Consider the following 25,201-nt stretch of genomic DNA (forward strand, 5'->3'; position numbering starts at 1 on the left):
ATCTACTTATCTGTCAGTGAGGTAAATCAACACAAAATGGCCTTTATTTCTTGATTCCTTTAGGGTGTCCCTTTAAAACAGCCGATCCGTCCTCACTTTTGAGATGAGCAAGAAGTACTCTAGTTGCAAAACTATTCGCATTTCATATTTTCCTTCGGCTAAGTTCCGGCGCCGGTTTCTCCGTAATAAAAATAGAGCGCTAATGACTATCTTTCAGGGCGGTCTATTGACCCAAATATCGCCAGGATACGAAACGTAAAATCAATTAACGTAAACTGGAAAACAAAGATGTAGATCGAAAGCTACATGTCTCACTAATCAAAATGATACTTTCATCGTCAAAGGATTTCCCGAACCTATTTCATGATTGAAACTGTCGCTGAATATAATCCATAAAGGAGAGAGAAACGCAGTTACGACTCACTCTCTGCCTTCGAGCAACAGACGAAGCAAAAGCACCGAATATACTCGTACTGTACTTCAGTTGTTGGTTTTTTTGTAATAAAGTATTAAACTGATTTATAAATACACTTACGTAGAGAGAGAGAGAGAGAGAGGACACTTTTTTTTTACATTAAAAATTGTTTTATATCAGTTGTAACATGGGAGGAAGCTTCCGCCCTCCACTATGGGCATCGTCCCGCCCCCATTTTATGAATCATCTACAAATTTAATAATTATAGTTAATTTGCATATTTAACAACTATTTACTTAATAGCATCCCACTACTTTTTTTGTTGCATCCTTTAACCTCAGAACAAATGTTTACCCGAATGCAGAAATGACAAGTGAACTGGAACTAATTGAATTCACAGCTCTAATTTGATGCAAAAATATCAGTATAATAGTAAACCGGACGAAAAAGGAATAAGTGGCAACAGCGGTGCGAAAGTTGCCACCTGAAACAGAAAATGCGTGCGAGGATTTTTCATAAAATCCCGCTTTACTGGACACTTTTACTTCAAGTCACAAGCAATAAGCAAGTGGGTATCTACTATTATCCTTCTCACTTCCACCTGTCCTACATTTCTCTTACTGTCTCTTCACCCTCATTTCGCAATATTACCGATTTCTATCTCTCAGCCACGCGAATGTATTGACCCTGTTATAATGGCGTCATGCTGCATTTCTTTTTGCATTTCTTTTCGTGCAAATATGCAGTGTAGAGTGCAGAATGCGTGATCAGTGTAGAATGTGGAGAGAACTACCGACACAATATGAGTTTTTGACCACAATGATGATCACGAGAGCATAATACCAAGAATGGTCATTAGATTAAAAAATCGTCCTTTACTGAAGCGTCGAAAGTGCGTTCTCGAAAAAATCAAGTACGCGTAACCCCGTTTTTCGGGGCGTGAATTGCACTTAGAAATTCCTTCTAATGACCAAAATCCACCACAAAATAAAATATGAGTAAACTCGAGCGATCAAAACCTCAGAAATGACGGTAATATAACAGAGGACCAATACGGCAATTAAGTCCCGACACCTATACTCTGTTTTTTTTCATCTATCCATCCGCTTGTGGTGTTTTTGTATGGTAACACTGCGTCCCGGGCTTTAGACAGTTACATTCAGCTTACATTCAACGATTATAACAATATCCTATTTCGAATATTAACGGTGTCATTTGCATACAGTAAATTATGAAAACACTTTTCCGTTGCAAATGTACACCCAGATATCCTTTTATTTACCTAAAACTTACTCATAACGTAACTATCTGAAGCCCGGGACGCAGTGTTACCATACAAAAACACCACAGGCGGATGGACAGATGAAAAAAAACAGAGTATAGGAAGGTTGCGTAGTAGTACCATTCTGAACCTAGGACAAGATACCTTCATTCAGCATACTTGGATAGGGACCAGAGGTGAGAGTGGACGAAGGCGAGTCTCACGCTTGCTTTTCTCTCTCTCTCTTTTTTTAATCCGTAGTCTATCGTTGTAACACAAAAGAAATATCACGGATTCACGGTGAGTTCTATTAAATAAAGGTGTGTAAAAGAAAAATTCCCACGAACACCTCTTCCTCCATTGCCGCCAAGACTTGGTAAAAACCTTAACGTCACTTGACTGAGAGGGCGACGTAACAAAATTGTCCTCAGAAAAGCAAAGCATTAAAACGCAGCGATTTAAGACTACAAGCGAACCTTTTTCTTCTTACAATACATTAGGACAGAGTCTCATCCATGGTGATATAGCCTTATGCACTGATAATGAAAGAAGAACTGGCAGAGATCCGCCGATCATAAAATGATTGAGTAGCTGAGGAAATTAATTTTCCCTTTGTTTTCCATCCCCAATTTTCAGGACCACCTATTCAAGTCTCTCAGTCACTCCAACGTGGGTTCAAAGACTATAAAGAATTGTACGAGTATTTCGCAAACATGTGTCCCAGTAGAACTAGGGTTATTGCTTCATTAGGGGTTCAGTCACAATGCAAATATTTTTTTCGGGCCTGTCCTACATTCAGGCATTGGACTTTTGTTTGTTTGTTTGTATGGTGTTTTTACGTTGCATGGAACCAGTGATTATTCAGCAACGGGACCAGTGGAATGTCCGAGAATCAAACTCGCGGCTACCGAGGTGGCACGCCAACGCCATACCGACCACGCCACTGAGGCGCAGGCATTGGATTGGCTGGAATGCCCGTCCAATAGGCCGTACTACCACAATAGTACCATCATGCAGTCTAATGGCAGAGAACAATAGAATGACCTTTACGTAAGACACATTTCGAAATAATTCTGTGAAACAGATATATTTTGGAACTGCCGTTTCCGACCGATTTTATCCGAAACAAATATCTGATATGCAATAGAAGAAATAACGTAACAGATGTGCAAGTATTTTGTGTTAATGACACACGAGGAAAAGTTAATAATAAATTGCGCAAAGTATATTTCAGACTCCATTATCAGGTGTTTACGATCACATTCAACCCCAAACAAAGGGTAGTTACACAAGTGATCGTTCGAGAAACCGACCTCAGTCGGTCTACAAACGCACATTAAAACCACCAACGATTAGTCTGATCTCTCATCAGTTTCCTGGATTCTGTCATATTCTTAGCAAGTAGACAGAAATATTAAGTTTTGGCTAAAGACAACTAAAAATATATTTTCTCCTTAGGGCACATCAAAATCTTCAAAATAATGCTCCATTCTAGTGAAACTAATTTAATGGGAAATTTCATTATATATATATACATATATATATATATATAATATATATATATATATATATATATATGTGTGTGTGGTGTGTGTGTGTGTGTGTGTATGTGTGTGTGGGTATGTATATATATTATATAATATTTACATAAATGCATGCATACATGAATACATATATATGTGTATATATATATATATATATATTTATATATATATATATATATATATATATATATTTATATATATATATATATATATATATATATATACATATGTGTGTGTAATGTAGCTTCTCTCGTGGCCAACACATCACCTGCGCCTGATAGTGTCACAACTCTTATGGGTTATCAGTAGGAGATATAAGTACGAGATAAGAGTTGCTTTCACCTTTTAAGCCCGTTTTTCTCGTGATGATACTATATGTTTGTTAGGCTTCGACAGAAGTAGGAAACTCCCACGACTCTGGCTGGACCTTGCACCACATCACTAACAAAAGTAAGTTTTGATAAACTAGCTTCCGATCTGCAGGATGAGTATGTACTATGTATGTATGTGTGTTTCAGTTGTATTCCACATAAAGAAAATGAAAAATGTAGATGTTTAAAAAACAGCCCTGTCCGTCAATGGGCTCATTCCCTGGAGAGAGTTCATCAACGAATACAACTAAATAATATATCTGCGTGTTACCAGTATTATGTATGTATATATATATAATATATATGTGTGTGTGTGTGTGTGTGTGTGTGAAGTTATTGTTGACAAATTGATGTGGAATACCATATAAATTTTTCAGCGGTAACTTTGAATTGATATTGATGGTCAAGTTATTATCATTCCCCTTCTTCTTGTACTTCTATTTATCTAAGAGGTATTGAATTTTGTCAAAAGCTTCAACTTCCTTACACCATTTTATCTTTTTTTCCATTCTGCCCCAAAAGCCTTTTTCCTATATTGCCTGGAATTTCTCGAGTTATTTCCTAACTGAATCATTTTCTCCTACTCTCAACTTTCTTCCTCTCTCGTTAGAAAAAGACTTGCATTTTCCACACCAGAAATTAATTCCTTCCATTGTGTTGTATAAGATCTCGAATTCTCTCCCTGCTTTTGCTTTCCCTGACTCTTAAACTCGATACTTTTTCTTTCTTTGTTCTCCCTTTAGCTTCCTCCGCACATGGGATGCGTAATGGTATTGGATTCCGTCGACTTTTGGTTTCTGTATGAAAATGGTCTCATTTTAAGACACATTGTCATCACCATCATCCCAGCTGTTTTCACTCTCAGTCTAGGACTTATAGGGGCTTATCAATACTTACAGGCTTATATACCGTGCATATATATGCACACACATACTCATATATATAAGCATTTGTAAGATTTGTTATTCACACCACTACCATCAGTCGACCTAGCTGTCTATGCTTACCAGCGGCAGTAAGAAGTTAAGGAAATAATGTGGAGTTAAAGTAACTACATCCACAGACGTGCGCGCACACACACACACACCCTAATATTGTAGAAGTCTTATACAGATGGCATAACTTTGATACAGGGGTTACAGTAGGAATGTATCTTGTGTTATATATATATATATATATATATATCTGTGTGTGTGTGCGTCTGTGGATGTGGTTACTATAACCCCACATTATTTCCTTGACTTCTTACTGCCATCTGGAACAACGGTTAAGATAAGCCTATAAGTGCTAGACTGAGAGAGACAGCAACTGAGATGATGATGGCGATGGTGAGGGGAGATGATATCAGTTAGCGCGTATACAGTATACAGACAATGCCTATTGCTGAGAATAACACAAGTGCATTGGAAGTTTTTTTTATGCTATTGAAATCGTTTAAATAATGATTACAAAACTTTTCTAATATGAAAAAGAAAAGCTAATGTTGATTGGTGAAAGCCAAACATGGCCTTTTGCAAACCTAGTTAAAGTTATCCGGGGAAAATGGGAAAGTAGAAATCTGCGGTGTATGGACATGGATACCAGAAAGAATGTAGGACGAGAGGATGGTGGACAGAAAGTGTATAATTCAGAAGTTCAAGGTCCATGCACGCCACATAATTGTTCCTTAACAGACAATTAATCTATATAACCTCTTCTTTATCTGAAACCTTGCTATTCTTCTCTTATCCTTGTAACAATCATATTTTACTTGCTCAGTCCACATCATACATATACATCGTCTCTGGTATGCTAAGTATGTCATATCTTGACAATCATAGTCACCTCATTCCCCTTCATCTTTATCGTGGAATAACTACTGCTCCTATTACACATACATTAGGTACAGTTCCCTTATCTGGACATACTTGATAAGCCTTGCAACCCACTCAACCGCACAATCAGTATCTCTTTAGTACCCATCACCTCCTGGTGTGTTTCTCTTCAACATCTAACTGCCCTCTGTCTGCCATAAACAATCATTCCTGCGAGTACTTTCAATCATACACTATCATTTTCCACTCTTTCATCATTCAGCCACGCATCTCCCCTACCATTCACAATAAACAAATCCTATACGAATTCACTCCATCGACCCAGGATTGTTTTGACTGCAACTTTGTTTTGCATTCTTGCCTTTGAACAGTAACAGAGTCATCAGGATTATTGTAAAGTTTCACTTTCAGTCTGCGTTAAAGAGTATGCACTTTTCCAAGGTAAACATATGTGGATTTGCATCTTTTACTCTGAAAATTACTTCCTAATAAAACAACATCAAATTCTGACTAAAGCACACTCATCTTCTTCCCGGCATCTTTATTACTCCACATCATGATTGCTGTAACTATTATCCTGTTACCTGTAGCTACAGGGTCGTCTCGGCTGCCATGTAATTATGACTCAAATAATCTCTTCTCCGTCATCAAAAGGTTTACTTCTTCTTCTTACCTTTCTATACACATAAACATTCCCTGCTGACTCTATGACTCCATCGTGGAATTTTTCTGTCTTACTTTTTTCTCATTAAACTCATTTTAATTACATTTACCGCCATACTTCCACTCCATCTCTTGGCTTTCCCTTCAACCAAATAACGATCTGATAAACCTTCATTCGTTTGCCCTCTCACCGTTACTCAGCAATTTTCTCCTCTGTCCAGTTTTAACACATAACTAGCAAACTAGCGCACGCGCGCACACACAGACACATACTATAACAAATATATATAGTATATATATCTATATATATATATATATATATACATATATATATATATATATATATATATATATATATATATATATATATAAATAAAGGTTTTTTGCCACGAAGGTAAAAGCCTTTATTTATACATAGCATCTCGTTTTATATACTTCGTGATCAAGTTATTCATATATATATATATATATATATATATATATATATATATATATATATATATATATAGGTATGTTTGTGTTTTGTGCACGCTCAATTATGTTCACGTGTATAGTCTCAACATAATGCGCTGAGCTTGGTTCAGGTTTAATGGCCTCCAAAATTAGTGAACCAACTTATGAATGCCGCTCCGTGTTCCACAACGTTAAGTGTTTACCCTCCTCTTAGCCTAAAGCATCAGCTCTCTCTCTCATCACAAGCACACACAGTTCCGCAACATATTTTCCCCCTTTTAGCTGATAATACATTTTCGTCTGGATAACAAATTTAAGTTTTAGCACGCGAGTGACCCACGCCTTCCAGATAAGCACTGAATCGGCCTTGAGCACCAAACGTGCAGGAACACGCACACATACAAACAAAAAACGAATGGGAACAAATAATCGCACCATCACATCACATACTTTTCAAAGCTGAGAAAATTTTTCAATAATGAAACAGGAATATGCATGTTTTCTCAAATTATACTAGGCCTCTCTTCAAGGAGAACTGGTTTTCTATTTGCAGGCAATGGCATCCCTGCCTTTCATTTTGAGGCATGTTACAATACTATAGAAACACAAAGGAAAGGAGGAGCTCTGTATACATGAAGTGAGTGGCACAATGGACTGACCAAGATGGTTGTCTTTTGCGTCCACGATTCATTTTTCCTTAAATGCCCACAACGTCAAGGACGGAGGCTTTCTAAAATGTCTTTAATGTCCATGCATCTGGTTCTTAAAAATCAAGATGACGAAGAAAAACCGAAATAACTGGATGATCTATGAACTTTCGCAAACGTTCCAACTAAGTCCACAGAGTGTCCGGGATGATGTGCTATTATGTTTTATTTTAGTAACTTCTTATGTGCTCGCACAGTGCCGAAGGTATCTCATCACCAAATTCTTATAATCCACATCACGATCGTCAGAGAGTGACAGATTGATAGGAATTCTTTATTTACATATTTGGGTAAAAAAAAAATACCTTGGAGAAGGAACAGGATTCTAAATTGGCCATTTGAGATATTTTAAATTTAAAAGAAAATGACTATTTCAATACAACTATTTTTAGAAAAAGAACGCTCACAGGTCTTCGTTCAAACTTTTATAGTTTCTGCTTTTCTAATTTCAAACTAAACTCTGTCCACATACTCATACACCGTGCTTTAATTCTCACTTCTAGTTGGGTCCCCCTTTTTTTTTAGGAAGAAATCCTTTTCTTGCAACAATACTTTGATAATTACTGCTTTCCAAACAAAACTTTCTATAGAATTCTTTCCAGACTACTGAACAAATCATTCAACTTTACAGTAAACTTTAATGTCCCTAAACTCCCTATATAAGCCGTTCTCCCATTTTTACAGGAAGATAGCTTTAGAAAGGATTTCATTAAGGTGCGTCCACACGGGCGAACAAAGTCCGACAGGCAAACATTATTACCAATTAACAATTGTCTGCCAGCCTTTGCCTTGTGAGCAGAGTAAAAGCAGTGGAATACAACCCCATCTGGTACCACTGTTTGTTGCCAGATCTACTTCCACCGTTTCAACGCTTATGATGTCATCCTGCTTCGCCTACGTTATGGTAACAATGTTTGTCCGTCAGACATTGTCCGACTGTGTGGACGCACCTTTAGGATCATTCAGAGGTACTTTGGAGCCATTGACATTAAGCTCATCCCAACAAATTGTTCGGCTCGCACTCCAGGTTTAAAGATCAGCTTACCCTTTGATGTCGTCTGGTGTTGTTTATGAATTTACTTGTCCCAGATGTAGTCTGGGAACATATGTCTGTCTGATCTACCAGGCGGCTTCTCAGGGTCCGAGCTGATTCTCATAAGGGGGTGAGTTATAGAACTGGATGCCGGCTGTCAAATCCACATTTATCCTATATAAATTATCATGCTACCAAATGCAAAGTAGCAAAGTACATATAAATTACGATGATTTCAAAGTTATTGGCCAAGCACAGAACCAACAAAAACCTAAGTCTTTAAATATTAAACTACGGGTTCCCTCATTAAACACTCAAACTGCCTCTATTCCACTGTTTCTGTCATAGCTCATCACTAATATTTGTACAGCCAGCAACAAAAGCGTCGTCGCCCCGCCAAGCCTGGCTCGGAGAGATCATGCCCTTCTTGCCCTGAAGGTGGCCCACGTTCAAACAATCAGTACATGCCTTGGTTAGAATGGTTTGAATGGGAGGCGGCGGAGGGAAATTACAGTAATCACACAAAGAAATGCAATAATGAATGAAATACACATGGAGAGAGAGAGAGAGAGAGAGAGAGAGTGGAGTACGAGGAATGGTAATGAAAGAAATGAATACAGTGTATGGAGAGAGAGAGAGAGAAAGAGAGCTTTTATTCTTGTTTAGTTGTTAATCTGATGGATATATTTGAGATCGTGTGCTTAAATAAATATGTTATCGTATATTTTTTGGAAAATAAATATTATGAAATCTTATCACATCGTATTGTTTTAAATCGTTATCATATTTTCTATATAAAAAAGCCTTAAATACTGTTGGAACTGACTATTCATATTAATATTATTCAGACGGAAATATCCTTCTTCTTCATCATCCTATAAGCAGCTGTTCTCTCTCTCTCTTCATCTGTCGTTCTGTCCTCCGTCTTATATCACTTGGATCCACTATTTGAATAATGGTAAACGTTTGATATGTTATCTGAATGTGGCCAAGGATCACAAAACCGTAAATGACTAATCTACCAACTTGTGCTTAGCTGCATCTATTTTTGCTCTAGATAGACTGGACTTTAATTACCTGTATTACCAATAATATACGAATCTGGTCACAAAAATGTTACACACCAGGTTTTGTAGCTGTGGGTTGTATGAGTCATCAAAGCATAAATTTTGTAAGGGTATTATTTTATTAATTAATCTATGTTAAGAACACATTACTGGATATACTAATCTAGTACCACAGGATTTGTATTTATGGCATAACTTAGTTGAGTTACCAGTATTTGAGTATATTAGGCCACTTGGCTCCGCCCCTCGCAGCCATCTACTATGGGTTTCACAGACAGTGCAAGCACGTTTTTGGGCAATAACTCTGTAACGAACACTCGTATCAATACGAGATTTTGCTATAGTGTATTTCACCCAGTGCCGTAATTTATAAGAGTATCATGAATCACCAATTGTGAAGAATAAAGACACTTGTCCCTGTACAAAGAGGCAAAAACTCGATTAGCCAGAAATGGATTCGAACACAACAGTAAAGAGCTCCGCCTACCCTCTCCCCCAACCCCCACCGCCAACCCCCTCCGTCTTCCTTCCCTCACCTTCCCTTTACTCTCTTTTTAGTTGATAATAATTTCGTCCCCTCATGGGATCGAACCACCGTCCACTGGAACGAAATCAGGAACGGCCAGCGACGTTGGCCGACTGGATAACGTCACTAGCCGTTCCTGATTTCGTTCCCGTCCACTGGACGGTGGTTCGATCCCATGAGGGGACGAAATTATTATCAACTAAAAAGTTCCCCTTCGGTACACATATGAAAATATATCAATTCCGAGATAGAGCGAATTAGATATTAAAGGACATTGTAGCTCGAATGATATATATATAATATATAATATTATATATATGATATATAAGATATATTCACATAATATAATTATATCTATATATATTATATATATATATATATATATATATATATTATATACCCAAAATATAAATTCACGACGTAAAAATGTGTGCATCTGTATAATCAAGGCTTTACCTCTAATGAATGACCGGTAGAAAGATTTTTATTTGTAACACAGAGTAACTATAACCAGTTACCTATTCAAACCAATCTGAAGGCAATTGGCGGCTTTCTCTTTACTAAAAAAGTTGAAAAGTTGCGTGACAAACGCATTTCTGCAACCATGCCGACAGTTTAGTTCCGTGGTGGCCATCTCTCCTTCACCTTCGTAATACAAGTCCTATATTGCTGATACCCTGAGTTCAAATGTGGATTACGAAGAAGGTAACCAACCACGAGTGTAATAGTCGCTTTACCATCAATCATAGTGTCTATCGTTTTACTACTCCGCCATACATTCAGATATCTCTCACTCTAATAACCATTTACAGTAGGTACCACTATCAGAGAGAGAGAGATAGAGAGAGAGAGAGAGAGAGAGAGAGAGATAGAGAGAGAGAGAGAGAGATGAGCGAATCAATGCATATAAATAAATCAGTCAACTGGCAGCTAACAACCGACTGGATCGTTAGATATATACAACAATGTATATTATAGATAGATAAATAGATAGATAGACAGAAAAAAATACAAAATAAGTTTAAACTGAAGCAACTTTCAGAGAGAGAGAAAAGGGATGGCGAGGGAAGGAAGACGGAGGTGCGTGGCTGTGGAGGTTGGGGGGAGAGGGTAGGCGGAGCTCTTTACTGTTGAGTTTGTATCCATTTCCGGCTAATCGAGTTTTTGCCTCTTTGTACAGGGTCAAGTGTCTTTATTCTTCACAATTGGTGATTCATGATACTCTTATAAATTACGGCACTGGGTGTAATACACTATAGCAAAATCCCGTACTGATACGAGCGTTCATTACAGAATTATTGCCAAAAAACGTGCTTGCACTGTCTGTGAAACCCATAGTAGGCTACTTATAGAAAGTATTTTAATTTGCTATATTTCTTATGTTATATTACATCTATTATATTGTTTTCGAAACTCTTGGTGAAAATAAATTATGTGAAATGAAATGCAGTGAATGTGGGCATCAGTGCATTAATATAATGATGGTGGGGTATAATCGATGTAGATGTTGCAAAACCGCAGGTTGGTGATCCCCGGGCTGGGGGTTTCTTTGCTTCTTCATCTGGCTCAAGGCTCGTAGTGATGGGCACATTTAATAAGTACGTGGGAAATGAAAAGGGGAAGGGGTCACTGTGGTTATTGCAAATACACACACACACTATATATGTATATATAATATATATATATATATATATATATATATATATATATATATATATATATATATATATATATATATATATGACTGGTAAAAATTTTCGTAACAACAGAATTCCATCTAATAAAAGGAGCCCATACACCCAAATATGGAGAAAAAAGTACCATGTTTCAGAGACTGCTGTCTCCCTCTTCAGGTAGATGAATGAGAAAAGTTTACAGAAAAGGTGGTATTTATACCAAGAGGTGACCTAAATTGGCTTGCCTGTGGATGGACCTCTTGGTATAAATACCACCTTTTCTGTAAACTTTTCTCATTCATCTACTTGAAGAGGGAGACAGCAGTCTCTGAAATATAGTACTTTTTTCTCTATATTTTGGTGTTTTTATGGGCTCCTTTTATTAGATATATATATTTATACGTATATATATATATATATATATATATATATATATATATATATATATATATATATATATATATACGTATGTACATATATATATAATGTATATGGAGGTATATATACTTAACAAGTACGTGGGAAATGAAAAGGGGAAAGCGTCACTGTGGTTATTGCAAATACACAACACACGCACTATAGTATATATAATATATATATAATATATATATGTACATATACATATGAATATATATACATATATATATACGTATATATATATATATATATATATATATATATATATATATATAGATATATATATATGTACATATACATAGAATATATATACACACACATATATATGTGTGTAATAATTATAAGGAGATATAATATAGATAATTAATAAAATATATATATAATATATTATAGATATATATATTTATTTATTTTATATATATATATATTATATATATATATATATAATATATTATATATATCATATATATATATATATATATATAATAATATATATATATAAAGTATGAGCACATACGGAGTAAGATAAAATGCAACAACTCCAGTTTTATCTGATAAAAATGTTACTTTTCACAACAAATTTTCGAGGAGAAACAGGCGCGAAATATATTTCAAAATGTCGGCGCATTAATAATTTACAAGCTGAAGACAACTTTTGCAGTATGTCATAAAAATGAGGAAAATTACAGTTCAGCTGAAAGCAGTGACTTGTGTAATGAAAACACGAAACAAAAAATCACAATATCAGGGATTACATCACCTCACCCTAGAGAAAGGAATTCCCACGGGAGTGACCTCCACATCGAGGTCGAGGTAATATGTATATATTAAATCTGCCAAGTTTAGTGAAGGCAAGCTCCTTCTTTTTTAAGGAATACAATCATCACTACCAGTTACTTTCCCGTGATCTTCATATAAAAGCATATTCCGTGAATATATACTTCTACATGGAGCCGACGCGTCAGCTGTAATTTAACCCAAGCTTCAACGATGAAAGAAAAACATCTAAACGCTACGCATAAGAAGATAAAGCAAATTGTATTTGATTCTGTTGTGTGCTCTCAGAAACAACTCATGTCACAAAGAGCGAAGGCAGCGGCTTACTTGAGAACCAAAATTGTCATTCTTAAAATGTCACCAGAGATTCTTCAGTCATTTTTAGTACATCTCCCCCTAACATTGCCCTGATTCGCAAATATTTTCGGATACTGTTTCAAAATTGAAAGTACGTATGATCGTTTATCACACTAGCACAATAATATTGCAACAAGTGCAATATCGTAAAGTTGGCTCAAAATTGGGTAAAAAATTTAAAAAAGAAAAAAATGGTGGCGAGGTGGGTGGGGGGCGGTCGACGCTTCCCTAAGAGGAACACAGTTGCTAAGCGTGACTGTCATGACTCATTCCTGGGACCCAAACATACAGTCACAACTCGCTGCGCATCAAACGAGGGCATACTTGGTAAGCAGCAATGTAATAAATGAAGAAAATTATTCAAATGAAGTGACTCGACCAGTTATCATCAATTACACCTCGTCCTTCAGAGGAAAACGACATTCCGAGCCTTTCAGACGGGTTGGGTCAGTGGTCCAGTCCTCCTCAGACTGCCGCATAGTCCACAACATCATTTCTAGCGGGTCGACTACCTTGCCATACGATACGCACCAACTTTCCCTTCAAGGTAAAAGTAGAAGCGTGTATATTCGTGTGTATATAATAGATATAGGGATATATACAATGCGTCGATATGCCTTTTTTTGTTTTTGAGCTTGTTTTGCATGTAACTGACATAAAAATATACGCTCACGCTTATCGTGTAGGATACCAAAATGTGCAGCAAATACCAAACAAGGAAGTGTGCGCATGTGCAATATAGTATACATATAAAACAAATTTCACTAAACGCACATTCTTAATCCTATAATGCACCTACAGATGTTATGTAACATTTAGAACAGGCTAACCTTTGTGATTCTGCATCTTTAAGATGCTGCACTGATGTTAAGAACTGTAAATATTTTTAAGGAAAGCTAACAAATAAAAAACACTTCCAGCTTTGTCATTATCAGCCAAAGAGAAACTAAACACAAAACTCCAAAGCACGGGAAAGTCCCACCAACTGAAGATCCAATAGTGCGTGTTATTCAGAGCGTAACACTAGACGTGATGTTAGACTGAACACAAACTTACAGCGTAATAAATATGCTGAGACAGTCCCGCCTGAGTGACGGTATGCTAAGAACATCTCAACAAATATTCAAGAACGAAGCCAATGACCATGCGGAGGCTAGTTCAGACACCCGCCCTTGTGATCTTGTGTCGCCTTCCGGGTCTGACAGCGTTTATTCATATTGTAGTGACAGAGCATTCATGATGATCAGGAAGAAAATACAATACATTCATTGTACACCTTACGAATTAGCAGAGGAGTAAAAGGTTAGAAAGTGACAATCGTTTTTACGTAAACTATCTTACGCTATATAAATGTAGAATGTAGAGACAGCTAACGCCTTCACCACAGGCAGCATTCCTGGCGTCCGTAAACAAGTAAACATTGATAGCTTAAGTAGATTTCTGAAGGAATGTGTAGTTTAGAGACATTTTCAGACATCGGGAAACATGTCGTTTTTTTAAGACAATCTTAAAAGAACGTGATTTCAATGCACACACAAGAAATGAATTGAATAAAGAATTTGGGCCAGAGGCCAGGCCATGGGACCTATGAGGTCATTCAGCGCTGAAACGGATATTGACAGTAAAAGGTTTGAAAGGTGTTAGAGGAGGAAAACCTCGCAGTGGTTTAATGAATCAATTGTTAGGGGAGGGTGCAAAGTAAGATGAAAGAAAGAAAATATCAAAGGAGGTACAGTAAAAGAAACGAAAGGAGTTGCAGCTAGGGGCCGAAGGGGCGCTGCATAGAACCTCAATTAATGCCTACAGTGAACCGCATAAGGTGCACTGAAGGCAAAATAAGAATACGATATATATAATATATATAAATGTATATAATATATATATAAATAAATAAATATATATATATACATATATATGTATATATATATATATATATATATATATATATATATATATATATATATATTATATATATATATATTGCATGTGTTTCGGTAGGGTGTGTAATCGACGCTTCTCAAAGTTGTTTATTTTCAGATGGATCAGAAAACCTACGTGGAAGGATTCCATGACCCAAAGCAGGTCAAGAAAATGACTTATACTCAACTTGGCAACACAGGTAACGACAAATTCCTTTTGTCCCTTCGTACATATACTGACATGGGCATTTTTCTTCGTTATTGCCTTCAGTATCTAGTTCAGCTATAAATGATTATTTGAGAATACCTCACATCACTTTCTTTAATCAGGACCATAACAGATTAGCAGTGATCAGTCTCCTTAGCACAGTAAAGTAAACTCATAATCATGTGGACTGACTCGTACTACGCAAACATGCTTTTAAAATCAATAAGAAATGTTCCGATACAGTTTCAGCCTCCTTCTACCCATTCTAGCAAGAGACGCTCTTTTCCTTAAAATGACACAATTTATTGTGTGCTTCAGATATGTTCCTCTCAAGATTGGCCCTCGGAGGCGGTCCCCTGGGAGGGGTATACGGCGAAACCGCGGAAGACGAATGCATCAAGACTGTCCACACGGCTTTGAAGTCAGGAGTCAATTACATCGACACTTCCCCCTGGTATGGCAACGGTCGCAGTGAAGAGGTTCTGGGCAAGGTATGCCAATCAAATTAGTATGGAAGTCAGTCAATTTACTCCTATATATATTATTTTCTCTGACATAGAGGCGGGTGACAAAACCAGGATGTCTCAAATCGAGGGAGGCCGGGCAAAAATTTCACTTCTCTTCTTACTCCCCCCCACAACATAGAAAAGAAAGAAAAAACGGAAAAAGCATAGTTGAGAATGTCATCAGAATTAACTGCACGACAAGTACAGACATTTTTTCGTTGATTGTCAACTGTAATCTATCAGTTATAACCCATTAACTTATGATTTTCACAATTCATTGGTTTTTCTGCTCCACCCTTCTTAAGCCCATGTATAGAGGTCAATGGAACGGGCAATCCAACACCCTCATCTAGCCCAAGTCAGAAAAAAAAGAGGGGAAGGAAAAAAAAAAGTCGACTTAACATAACCTATGTTTCCGTATGTTTTCTTTAAATCCTAAGGCAAATGCAATGGGCAGTCAAATACTCTGTAGCCCAAACGAGAACAACCCATCAGGAGGGAAACTCCAGCCTCTACAAGGAAATGAGTGCACAGTAGTCAAGGAAAACCAAAGCAAGAGCAACATGTGCAAGATAAAACGTTAGAGCATAAAAAAACTGCCAACTCGAAATAAAAAGGCTCCCTTCCCTCAGTCGTTGTGACTAAGATATAACTTCTCTTTTGGAGGAGAAGCGAGGCAGTGGAGCTGTGGAAGTACACAGCATTTCAGTCTACTCTATTTTCTCAACTTTCAGCTCTTCGATCTCCAGGTCATGTTACCAATGCACTGGTTGCAATGCTCAGAGAGAGAGAGAGAGAGATAGAGAGAGAGAGAGAGAGAGAGAGAGAGAGAGAGAGAGAGAGAGAGAGCTTGCCAAAGTTTAATTATCATTCATAATACGTACATACTACATTCAAACAGAAAAGCAAAAGGCCTTTGACTCACTGTACAACATTTTATTGAATGAAAAGGCTATTAAAAAACAGATATACATTAAAATACATTTACAGATAAAAATAAAAGTAAAAAAGTTGCACTTATCCTGTATCACTTCGTTTGCAGCTACATGGATGAATATAAATTAACACAACAAAGATGAAAAAAACACTTGGAAAAATGACATTTCACAATAAGCCACCCACAATACGCAATTTGTCAGGGAATGAAAAAGACAAAATTAATGACATGTTTAAAAAATCAATACAAAAAGCCAGTTTGTTCACGAAAATCGTAAATAACTGATAAACATAATGTAGGTATTCATGACGGAACATATAAAGGCCAATAGTAGGGAAAAGCACAGATGATGACGGAAATGTACTCATAAATATTCATAACTCTGAGAGAGAGAGAGAGAGATAACGCTATCGAATCAATCTACTCTACAACAGGACTTACTTAGCACAAATTAAAAGAATGATGCATCTCCCACACGCATCAAGTATGATATAATGTGTCCACGGTCGCACTCATCCTAAAAATAACAGTAGTTTGTTCTTATCTCCCTCGTAGCAACAGCCCGCCTTCCTTGTCTCTCTGCTTGTAAATGCTACTTCTATAAGGCTGATTTTATATATCATCATTTACTTGTACATTATTTTGAATAGACAATTCTTTGCGTGTTTGTTTTCTTACTTGTTCATGTTTATGCGTCTACGGCACACGTTTTTTAATGGCATTGAATGTCAGTTCCTTTCAGTGCCTATTTTATATAACTCTATTATCTTGCCTTTTATGTCCGTTCACTCTAGGTACATCTATCTCTTAACGTATCTCATCACAGCTTTCTGACAATCAGATGGACGAAAATGCCCACACACGCTCTCTCTCTCCCTCAGAAATATGCACATAGGATACCTACCACCCTCACTTTGCCTCATTTCTGTCAGTCATATTTTGTCATCAGAACAATCCGTCATTCTGCAATTCCAGTTCATTTATGTCATTTACGTCTAGGGAATATTCAGCAATATTAATTTCACTCATTTTTGAGTGGAGACTCGAACTAGCTCCTTTTAGTATCGAAGTCAACCAGGCTGCCGACTGGGTCAATGACGATGCTCTCCCTCTGTCCAGGCGCTGAAGGGGGTACCTCGCCAGGCTTACTACATAGGCACGAAGGTCGGTCGTTACGAGCCAGACGTCCTCAAGATGTTTGACTTCTCGGCCAAAAAGACGTTGGAGAGCGTTGACAAGAGCCTCAAGCTTCTTGGCTTAGACTACGTCGATGTCATCCAGGTTCGTTCTAATTAGAACAAACGAAAGTATTTCAAATTACATTGAAAATCTATGAGAGAAAAAAAAGGCGGAAAACATAGTAGTAAGATGTCAGCATCAAATACTTCACCCTTTCATCGATCTCCTCCATGTTAATTGCCTTTAGCCTGTCTGTTTATTAAATGATCACATTTCTAATCATCTTTTTACCTATAATTAATGGTCCAACATGTATATTTTGCATATTTTCCCTCTTACAATAACTTAGAATTATATTCACGTAAATAACGTAAAACACTGCTATTTTAAGAAAGGGTCTCAATTCAATTTTCATAAATAGAATGATAAAGTGAACTATTTTTAGCAACTACCTAAAATATACAGTATCATAAATATTGAACATGCCCGCATTCAGGACTGTAACTTCTCACCCTAATAATGTAACACATAATCCAGGCCTTAATAAGCATGAATTATTGATCCTCCTCCTCCTTCTCCTCCCCCTCCCCCTCATGTTGACGCACCAACGCCATCTCTTGGCAGGTTCATGACTTGGAATTTGCCGAGAACACGGATATCATTGTTAATGAAACTCTGCCAGCTCTTGAGAAGGTCGTGAAACAAGGGAAGGCAAGGTTGGTAACTTACTTGTTCTTTGCATGTAAGTCTTCGTCGGTCACTCAGTTGTGGCAATTTGGCCTCATTCTGCTTGGGTCTCGAATATTCTATTGCAGTTCCCCTGTATCCACGCATTTGTTGTTTGACTGTATTTTGCTTTCCTTAAAAATTTCCTTGAAATTTTCCTGTCTTTATAAATTTGGTTAGATCTTGCTTTGGTCTTGATAATTTAATTGCATATTATAACTTTTTTGCACTTTACGTTTTGCCGCTGTGTTATCAACTTTGTTGACTTTTGGAAGGTACGTACTAATGTTACAGAATTAAAAATTTAAGCTATTCTCCGAGAAAATACTACATGCTACTGCAAAGACCGTCTCAATACTGGGTACTTTAGTTATTTCACGGTCATTCTAATTCGACTGCTTTTTAAAGGCCATGGAACCAATTGCTTTACCTACAGCTACTCGCGAAAAATTTTAAAAATTCTAATAGTCTCTGGCTAAAAATTATCTGGAAATATTTCACCAGATGAAATACATCTGAGTCTTGGGTCGTTTTTATGATAAAATTCTTACAGCATGGCAACAATTTTTTTTTTTTAGCCACCACCTATCGAGTTCCTTATCTGGCACGTCGCAGTCTGCTTGTTGTGAGTTTATCCTTGAAAGAAATGCAAATGAAGGCCACTGCGTTCTCTCAGCTTTTGCAGAGTTTGTTCATGATAAAAACTAGACTGCACCCATAAAGCTTGCGACTGTCTTTATACAAGGAGTGGTCGATTATATGAATTGGAGCACTAAGTTATTCTAATAAAAACATATTACATGGCCAACCTTAAAAAGGAATTTGCACTTGAGCAAATGAATAAACTTTGCATTCTGCCTTTGCACACACTCCAGTGACTCCACCATGAGAGGGAGGAGGCCTCCACAACCCAAATGGCTGAGGGACGCCAGTCAGTCCTTTTCGCTCCATCGGGTAACGCTGTAATCAAGAGCTCAATAGGGTGACATAACCCTGCAAATACGCCGTCTTACAGTAACGCACGATCAGTAGTTCTCTATCTTTGTACTCAATTTTTCTTCGTTGCACACCTTTCCTTTTTTCGTACATGAGTTTCAGTTCCTAATAGAAGTAGTCGTTGCAGTAGCATAGTAATACGGATAATTTTGAAAATCTTGCAAGGAGCGTTCATACTTGTAAAAGATGGACCAACTGCTTCTTTACCATGCGATTTTCATCTTCACTCGTGATGGCTGGTCGTTCACTTCCATGTTTTGCAGCCCACAGAAAAGAGGCGCATTTTACTTTTTGTCGTTTTCGGAGAAACAGCAGTTAATATCATATAACTCCTGTCCAAAGGTTTCAGATGCATTGCCCCTAACTTCAACATATTCCAGTGTCCATGGACTTAATCAATAAACACTGTTTTGGATAGTTTTCTCTTTTATAAATCAACAGGATAGGTTGTTTATATTAATCACACTGGAGTCACGTACAATCTTTAGGTTTACTGTGCGCCTTCAAAAAAACGTCCCTGTGCGCACATATTTATAAACTATATGACATGAAATTCTTTACTTGAGAGAGGAATAAATGTTATTTGTTAATGGAGAAACATCAGTAAAGATCATTAGAAATTAAAGGGGGGAAAAAATTAAAGGTTGCAACACCAATTGTTATGATTACTACGTCAAAGAACGCGATTTCATGGGGATGTTTGGATATAAGTTTAAAGAGAAAGTTTCTTAAAATTACTAGATTTTTTTTTCTTTATTTTGACGATCATCAGTACTTGCCGTGAGGGAAATCTGTATCAAGTGCGGTATTGATGATAATGATAACAAAATGCCACAAACAAACAAAAATTTGAAAAGTTAACGGTCTCAGAGACTCTGATAAGATTTCCCACAAACCTCCACTCATACACACCCATACAGACATACATACAAACATGCCAGTTGGCGTGTATATTTTGCCTGAAAACATGAACAAATATGTTAAAAAAAAACTGACCTCTGATTTTATGATTTCAACAGGTACATTGGCATCACAGGATACCCCCTGTATGTCCTCAAAGAAGTCGTAGAGAAATCAAACACCAAGATTGACATGATCTTATCCTACAGTCGAAATACACTCTTCGACGACACCCTCAAGGAGTACATACCTTTCTTCCAGGTGAGCAAGTTGTCTTTTTTGCTTCAATTTAGGGTCGTCGATTGAAATAATATAACAAATATCTATATCCGTGAAATGTCTAATTATTGAACAAACTCCTAAATGAGGTTATATAAACAAGTGTCCGTATTTAAGTTAAAAACTGCTCAATTACAAGCCATTTTGTGTGTGTCTTATTTATCACTACTGCTTTAAAAAAGCTGGAAAAAACACTAAAGAAGGGTTAGGCATGGACCTCCAGCCTACAGTGTATCACTACCTTCACTCTCATGGCTTTATGGAGATATGGTGATCCTGGCTGCTTGCACCAAGCTGCTAGGGTTTGCTGCAAATTTCAGTAACCACTGTAGTTCATATCCTGTAGATCATGCATGGGCGTCTGACCTGCACTCAGCGTTCCTCTGTGTCTGCGGTCAGGATTGCAATTGTTTGAAAACTCATTGCGAAGTTTTTTGTCATCACCTACGTTTAGATACCAAACATGAATTGATATATCTGTCTTTCGGAACTTGAAACGCTTATGGAGGTTAAAGCAGAATTTCTGATAGTTGTAAAAGATACAAGAGACATACGGTAGCAACGGAAGACGCGTAAAATTGGCGTTTACGATACTTTGTAAAGCTAGATAACAGCACAACCATGATAAATTTCTATTGATGTAGTGATGAAGACAGTGCCTAGCATGTCATGCAAAAATGATCATCTTACGTGAATTGCGTTTTTAAGGGCGAGATAAATCTCTCACTTCCAACAGAGCAAAGGAGTTGGCATCATCAACGCATGCGCAGTAGCCATGGGACTACTGACCGACGGGGGGGTGAGGCCTTGGCATCCTGCTCCTCAAAATTTGAGGGAAGCCGCTAAAAAGGCCAACGACCACTGCAAGGTAATATCTTGGCTCTGATTCTGTAACTGATATTGATGACTGAGGGGCAGACGACGGGGAATGGCAAATAATGACAATTATTTTTTTGGACGTTTGTATTTTCATCGCCATTTCTGACTAAACTGTCTCTTCTTTTGTTCTTCCTCTGCGAGAGTATGACTTTCCTCCTGCAAGTTACTAATGACCAATTTTCTGACAATGTGATAGTTAACTCCACTGACGCCGTCATCATGACAATGACTTATACTAGGATTTCAAAAATAAAGGAATGGTCATGAATTTATTAATTATTGTCGATAATAACTATAGGAATGAAAATAGGATATTCATTTGTATGTAAAACATCACAACCTATAGAGACATCTGTCATTCCAGACGCTCCTTTTAAATATCACACTCCAAGTCTTCATTTTTTAATGATCAAACTGTTTTCTTTAGCAAAAGCTCAAATATCATTTCAATGAATAACCCATTTCTAACTCTCTGATTACAAATGTTATTTATTAGTGACTAATGCACTTCCAGTGTTTAACTGCAAACTTTCTATTTTCGATGTATTTCTCGTTAAACTCTCGGCGTTCCTTCTTAGATATTAAATGTAGTTGTAGCTGTCACACTAAACCGTCTTTCTCTGATCCCTGCAATGTTCTATTCGTCCAAACCCCAAATGATTCCTTTTAATGTTTGATCCCGTAGGGGGATTGCTATCTGTGCAACTTGTGCGGTGCACTGTAGGCGTTACTTAATGTTCTTTGCAGCGTGCCTTCGGCCCCTAGCTGCAACCCCTTTCGTTTCTTTTACTGTACCTCCTTTCATAATGTCTTTCTTCCATCTTACTTTCCACCTTCTCCTAACGACTGATTCATTGTGCAATTGCTTTGAGGTTTTCCTCCTGTAACACCTCTCAAACCTTTGACTGTCAATATCCGTTTCAGTGCTAAATGACCTCATAGGTCCCAGTGCCTGGCCTTTGGCCGAAATTGTATATTCAATGTTTAATCAATGTCTGAGGCAGTTCAGAAAAAAAAAAAAAGCAAATTCCAAAATTTACTTCCTAACGATTAACGGAACTCTCCTCTACAAACTTGACTTTCCAGAGCAATGGCGTTGACCTGGCGAGGGTGGCTGTCCATCACTCTCTGGCGACCGAGGGCATCGCAGCGCATCTGATGGGAGCTAATGACTGCAGCATCTTCCTCAAGAATTTGGATACTGTGACGTCCGCGCCGACTGAACTCGAGCTCAGAATGATCAAGGAAGTTCGAGACAAGTAAGCTTAGTAGGGACAAACATTTTGTCTGTCTGCAGGATGACCTTTTAGGTTTGAAAAATATCATCGAAACAATGTACTCGTAAGTTGAAGTGAGCACATATCCATAACACTGACACACCACATGAGCGCTTTTAGTACGCGTACGCACACAAACGAGCTCACAAACAAACAAACAAACAAACAAAGACACACACACACACATATATATATGAAGATGGAATAATGCTTTAGGAAAAGCCGGGAAAAAGAAAAGAAAAATTTTGAAATTGGCTTGTTTCCTTGATCCACCTGCACTTTGATACTTCCTCTGGTCTTCGCCTGCCTCCACCTTCGTCATATAGTACATATACTCGTAGATATATATATATATATATATATATATATATATATATATATATATATATATATATATATATATAGATGAATTTTCTTTTCTTTGTCCCAGCTTTTCCTAAAGCATTATTCCATCTTCTAAGATTCTGTCAATAAGTCATAATTATAAGTTGAGAAAAAACCTCATTTCTAAAAAATCGTAAGAAGGTAAAAAAAAAATGCCTAAAGTTCCCAATTATAAAAAATACATTTACAAACTCGGACTAGTGACCAACCTTTAGTGAAGAGAAATAAAGGTCGAATGACTTAAGGAACGACAAAAGTAATCAAGTAGAAAATGCGCCGAAGTTTCCTCAGTCCAAACTTTCAAGTATGGCCCGGTGGTTGCACCTAAAGCAATGCTAGATACGCGATCATGGCTAACTTTAACCTTAAATACAATAAACACTTCTTAGGCTAGAGGGCGGCAATTCGGTAAGTTTGATGATTGGAGGGTGAATGATCAACATACCAATTTGCAGTCCTCTAGCCGCCTCAGTAGTTCTCAAGATCTGAAGGCGGGCAGAAAAAGAGCAGACGGACAGACAACTGGCCATCTCAATAGTTTTCTTTTATAGAAAACTAAAATGTTAGCTCAGATAAACTTGGATGGAGGAGGTTGGGTGATTAATTGTGGAATACACTTTATACGCAACGACTCTAAAACAGTAAGTAGTTCATGGGAGTTTTGTGTTTGTCCTATGATACAAAAATCGTCCCTTTCGATGTGAGTTTCACAAATTTTAGCATGGTTCCTAATATTCGAATGCTCAGGGTTAGAAAGCCAATACTTCTTGTGAGAAAACTTATTCCACGATAGGAATCGATTCTGACCCTTAGTAACCTCTTCGTAGATCTCACACATGTCCCAGAGTTACACTTTGGCCAAGTACATTTACAAACTTCATCAGAAGTTAAGAAGGGGCCCAACCGATCTTTATTGTTAAATAAAGAACCAATAGTTAATGGATTCTTAGGTATTAGTTTATTACTGACTGCACCAAAATGAATTTGTATAATCTGCATAACTGATTACTAAGAAAATGCAAAGCTTTTTATAAAGAATATTTTGAAGGCAGCAAATATATATAATTTTCAAATACCAAGCCAAAGATACTCCTTAATGTCGAATTGACCACACCCAAAAGGGAATAATATACAGTAAGTGCAACTGGCCAGGCCAGGATTCGAACTATACTTTCGCGTCTGATGCAGAAAAAAACTGATTCATCTATTCGGATATCCAGAGAGGAGCATATGCGTATAAAATGCCCTCTGGGTAAGGTACTTTGAAGGTAGAGTGAATTCGATATTGTGGCATTATCTTTGAGAGTGTATGAAAAAAAAAAACGCGGATAAATCCAGTTCGTTGTAACTAATAATCCTTGTGGAATCCCTGCACAGGTTCTTCAAACCCATCGAGAGGACGCACTGGGAGGACGAGGATCCAGCCAAATACTGGAAGAACATCAGGCAGCTCAGAGGAGAGATTCCCAAGGACGCCAACGCCGAATCGTTCTTCAATGACTTCTGATCATTTATTTCATGAAAAGGTGAATGTCACAGACATAATCAAATAAAATGATTGAAGATATCTCGTATTTCATAGTTCAAGGACGAAAAAATAAGAATGTGTTCGTTAATTTACTGCATTCAGTGATGTGAATGATCTTATAGATTTTCTGTATCAGGTGATGACGTATTGTCTCCTAACCGAAACAAATCGTGCGTTTGTAGCTGTGACAGGAGGACAAACGTCAGCATCATGAATCTGTTATAAGAGGAAATTATTCTTTAAAAGGCAGATGTGTACCATTATCATGAACATAAAAAATTCTCGTGAAGCTTGTTATTTGATTTTACGATATGAAAATTACATTCGTGAAATATCTGTTGACATACATAAAATAATAGAGTATACCAGTAAAAATCCTGACTCGTAATGAGCAATAATTGA

General features: G+C 37.2%; 1 protein-coding gene across 3 annotated transcripts; it reads left to right on the forward strand.

Annotated features, from left to right (window-relative positions):
* Positions 1–24,838, forward strand: LOC135202567 (uncharacterized). Of its 3 annotated transcripts, none has more exons than XM_064232062.1 (9): positions 1–21; positions 15,119–15,200; positions 15,527–15,699; positions 17,771–17,932; positions 18,455–18,546; positions 20,572–20,713; positions 21,468–21,599; positions 22,697–22,869; positions 24,649–24,838. In XM_064232062.1, exons 2-9 carry the CDS (start codon positions 15,119–15,121, stop codon positions 24,776–24,778), a joined length of 1,086 nt encoding a protein of 361 aa, XP_064088132.1. In that variant the 5' UTR covers positions 1–21; the 3' UTR covers positions 24,779–24,838. The 3 variants fall into 3 exon arrangements, with proteins under 3 accessions (XP_064088132.1, XP_064088130.1, XP_064088131.1); XM_064232060.1 differs by lacking the exon at positions 1–21 and adding an exon at positions 3,528–3,670; XM_064232061.1 differs by lacking the exon at positions 1–21 and adding an exon at positions 13,396–13,628.
* Positions 24,839–25,201: the final 363 nt, after the last annotated feature.

Source organism: Macrobrachium nipponense, chromosome 30 (genome assembly GCF_015104395.2).
Source record: "Macrobrachium nipponense isolate FS-2020 chromosome 30, ASM1510439v2, whole genome shotgun sequence".
Taxonomy (NCBI): domain Eukaryota; kingdom Metazoa; phylum Arthropoda; class Malacostraca; order Decapoda; family Palaemonidae; genus Macrobrachium; species Macrobrachium nipponense.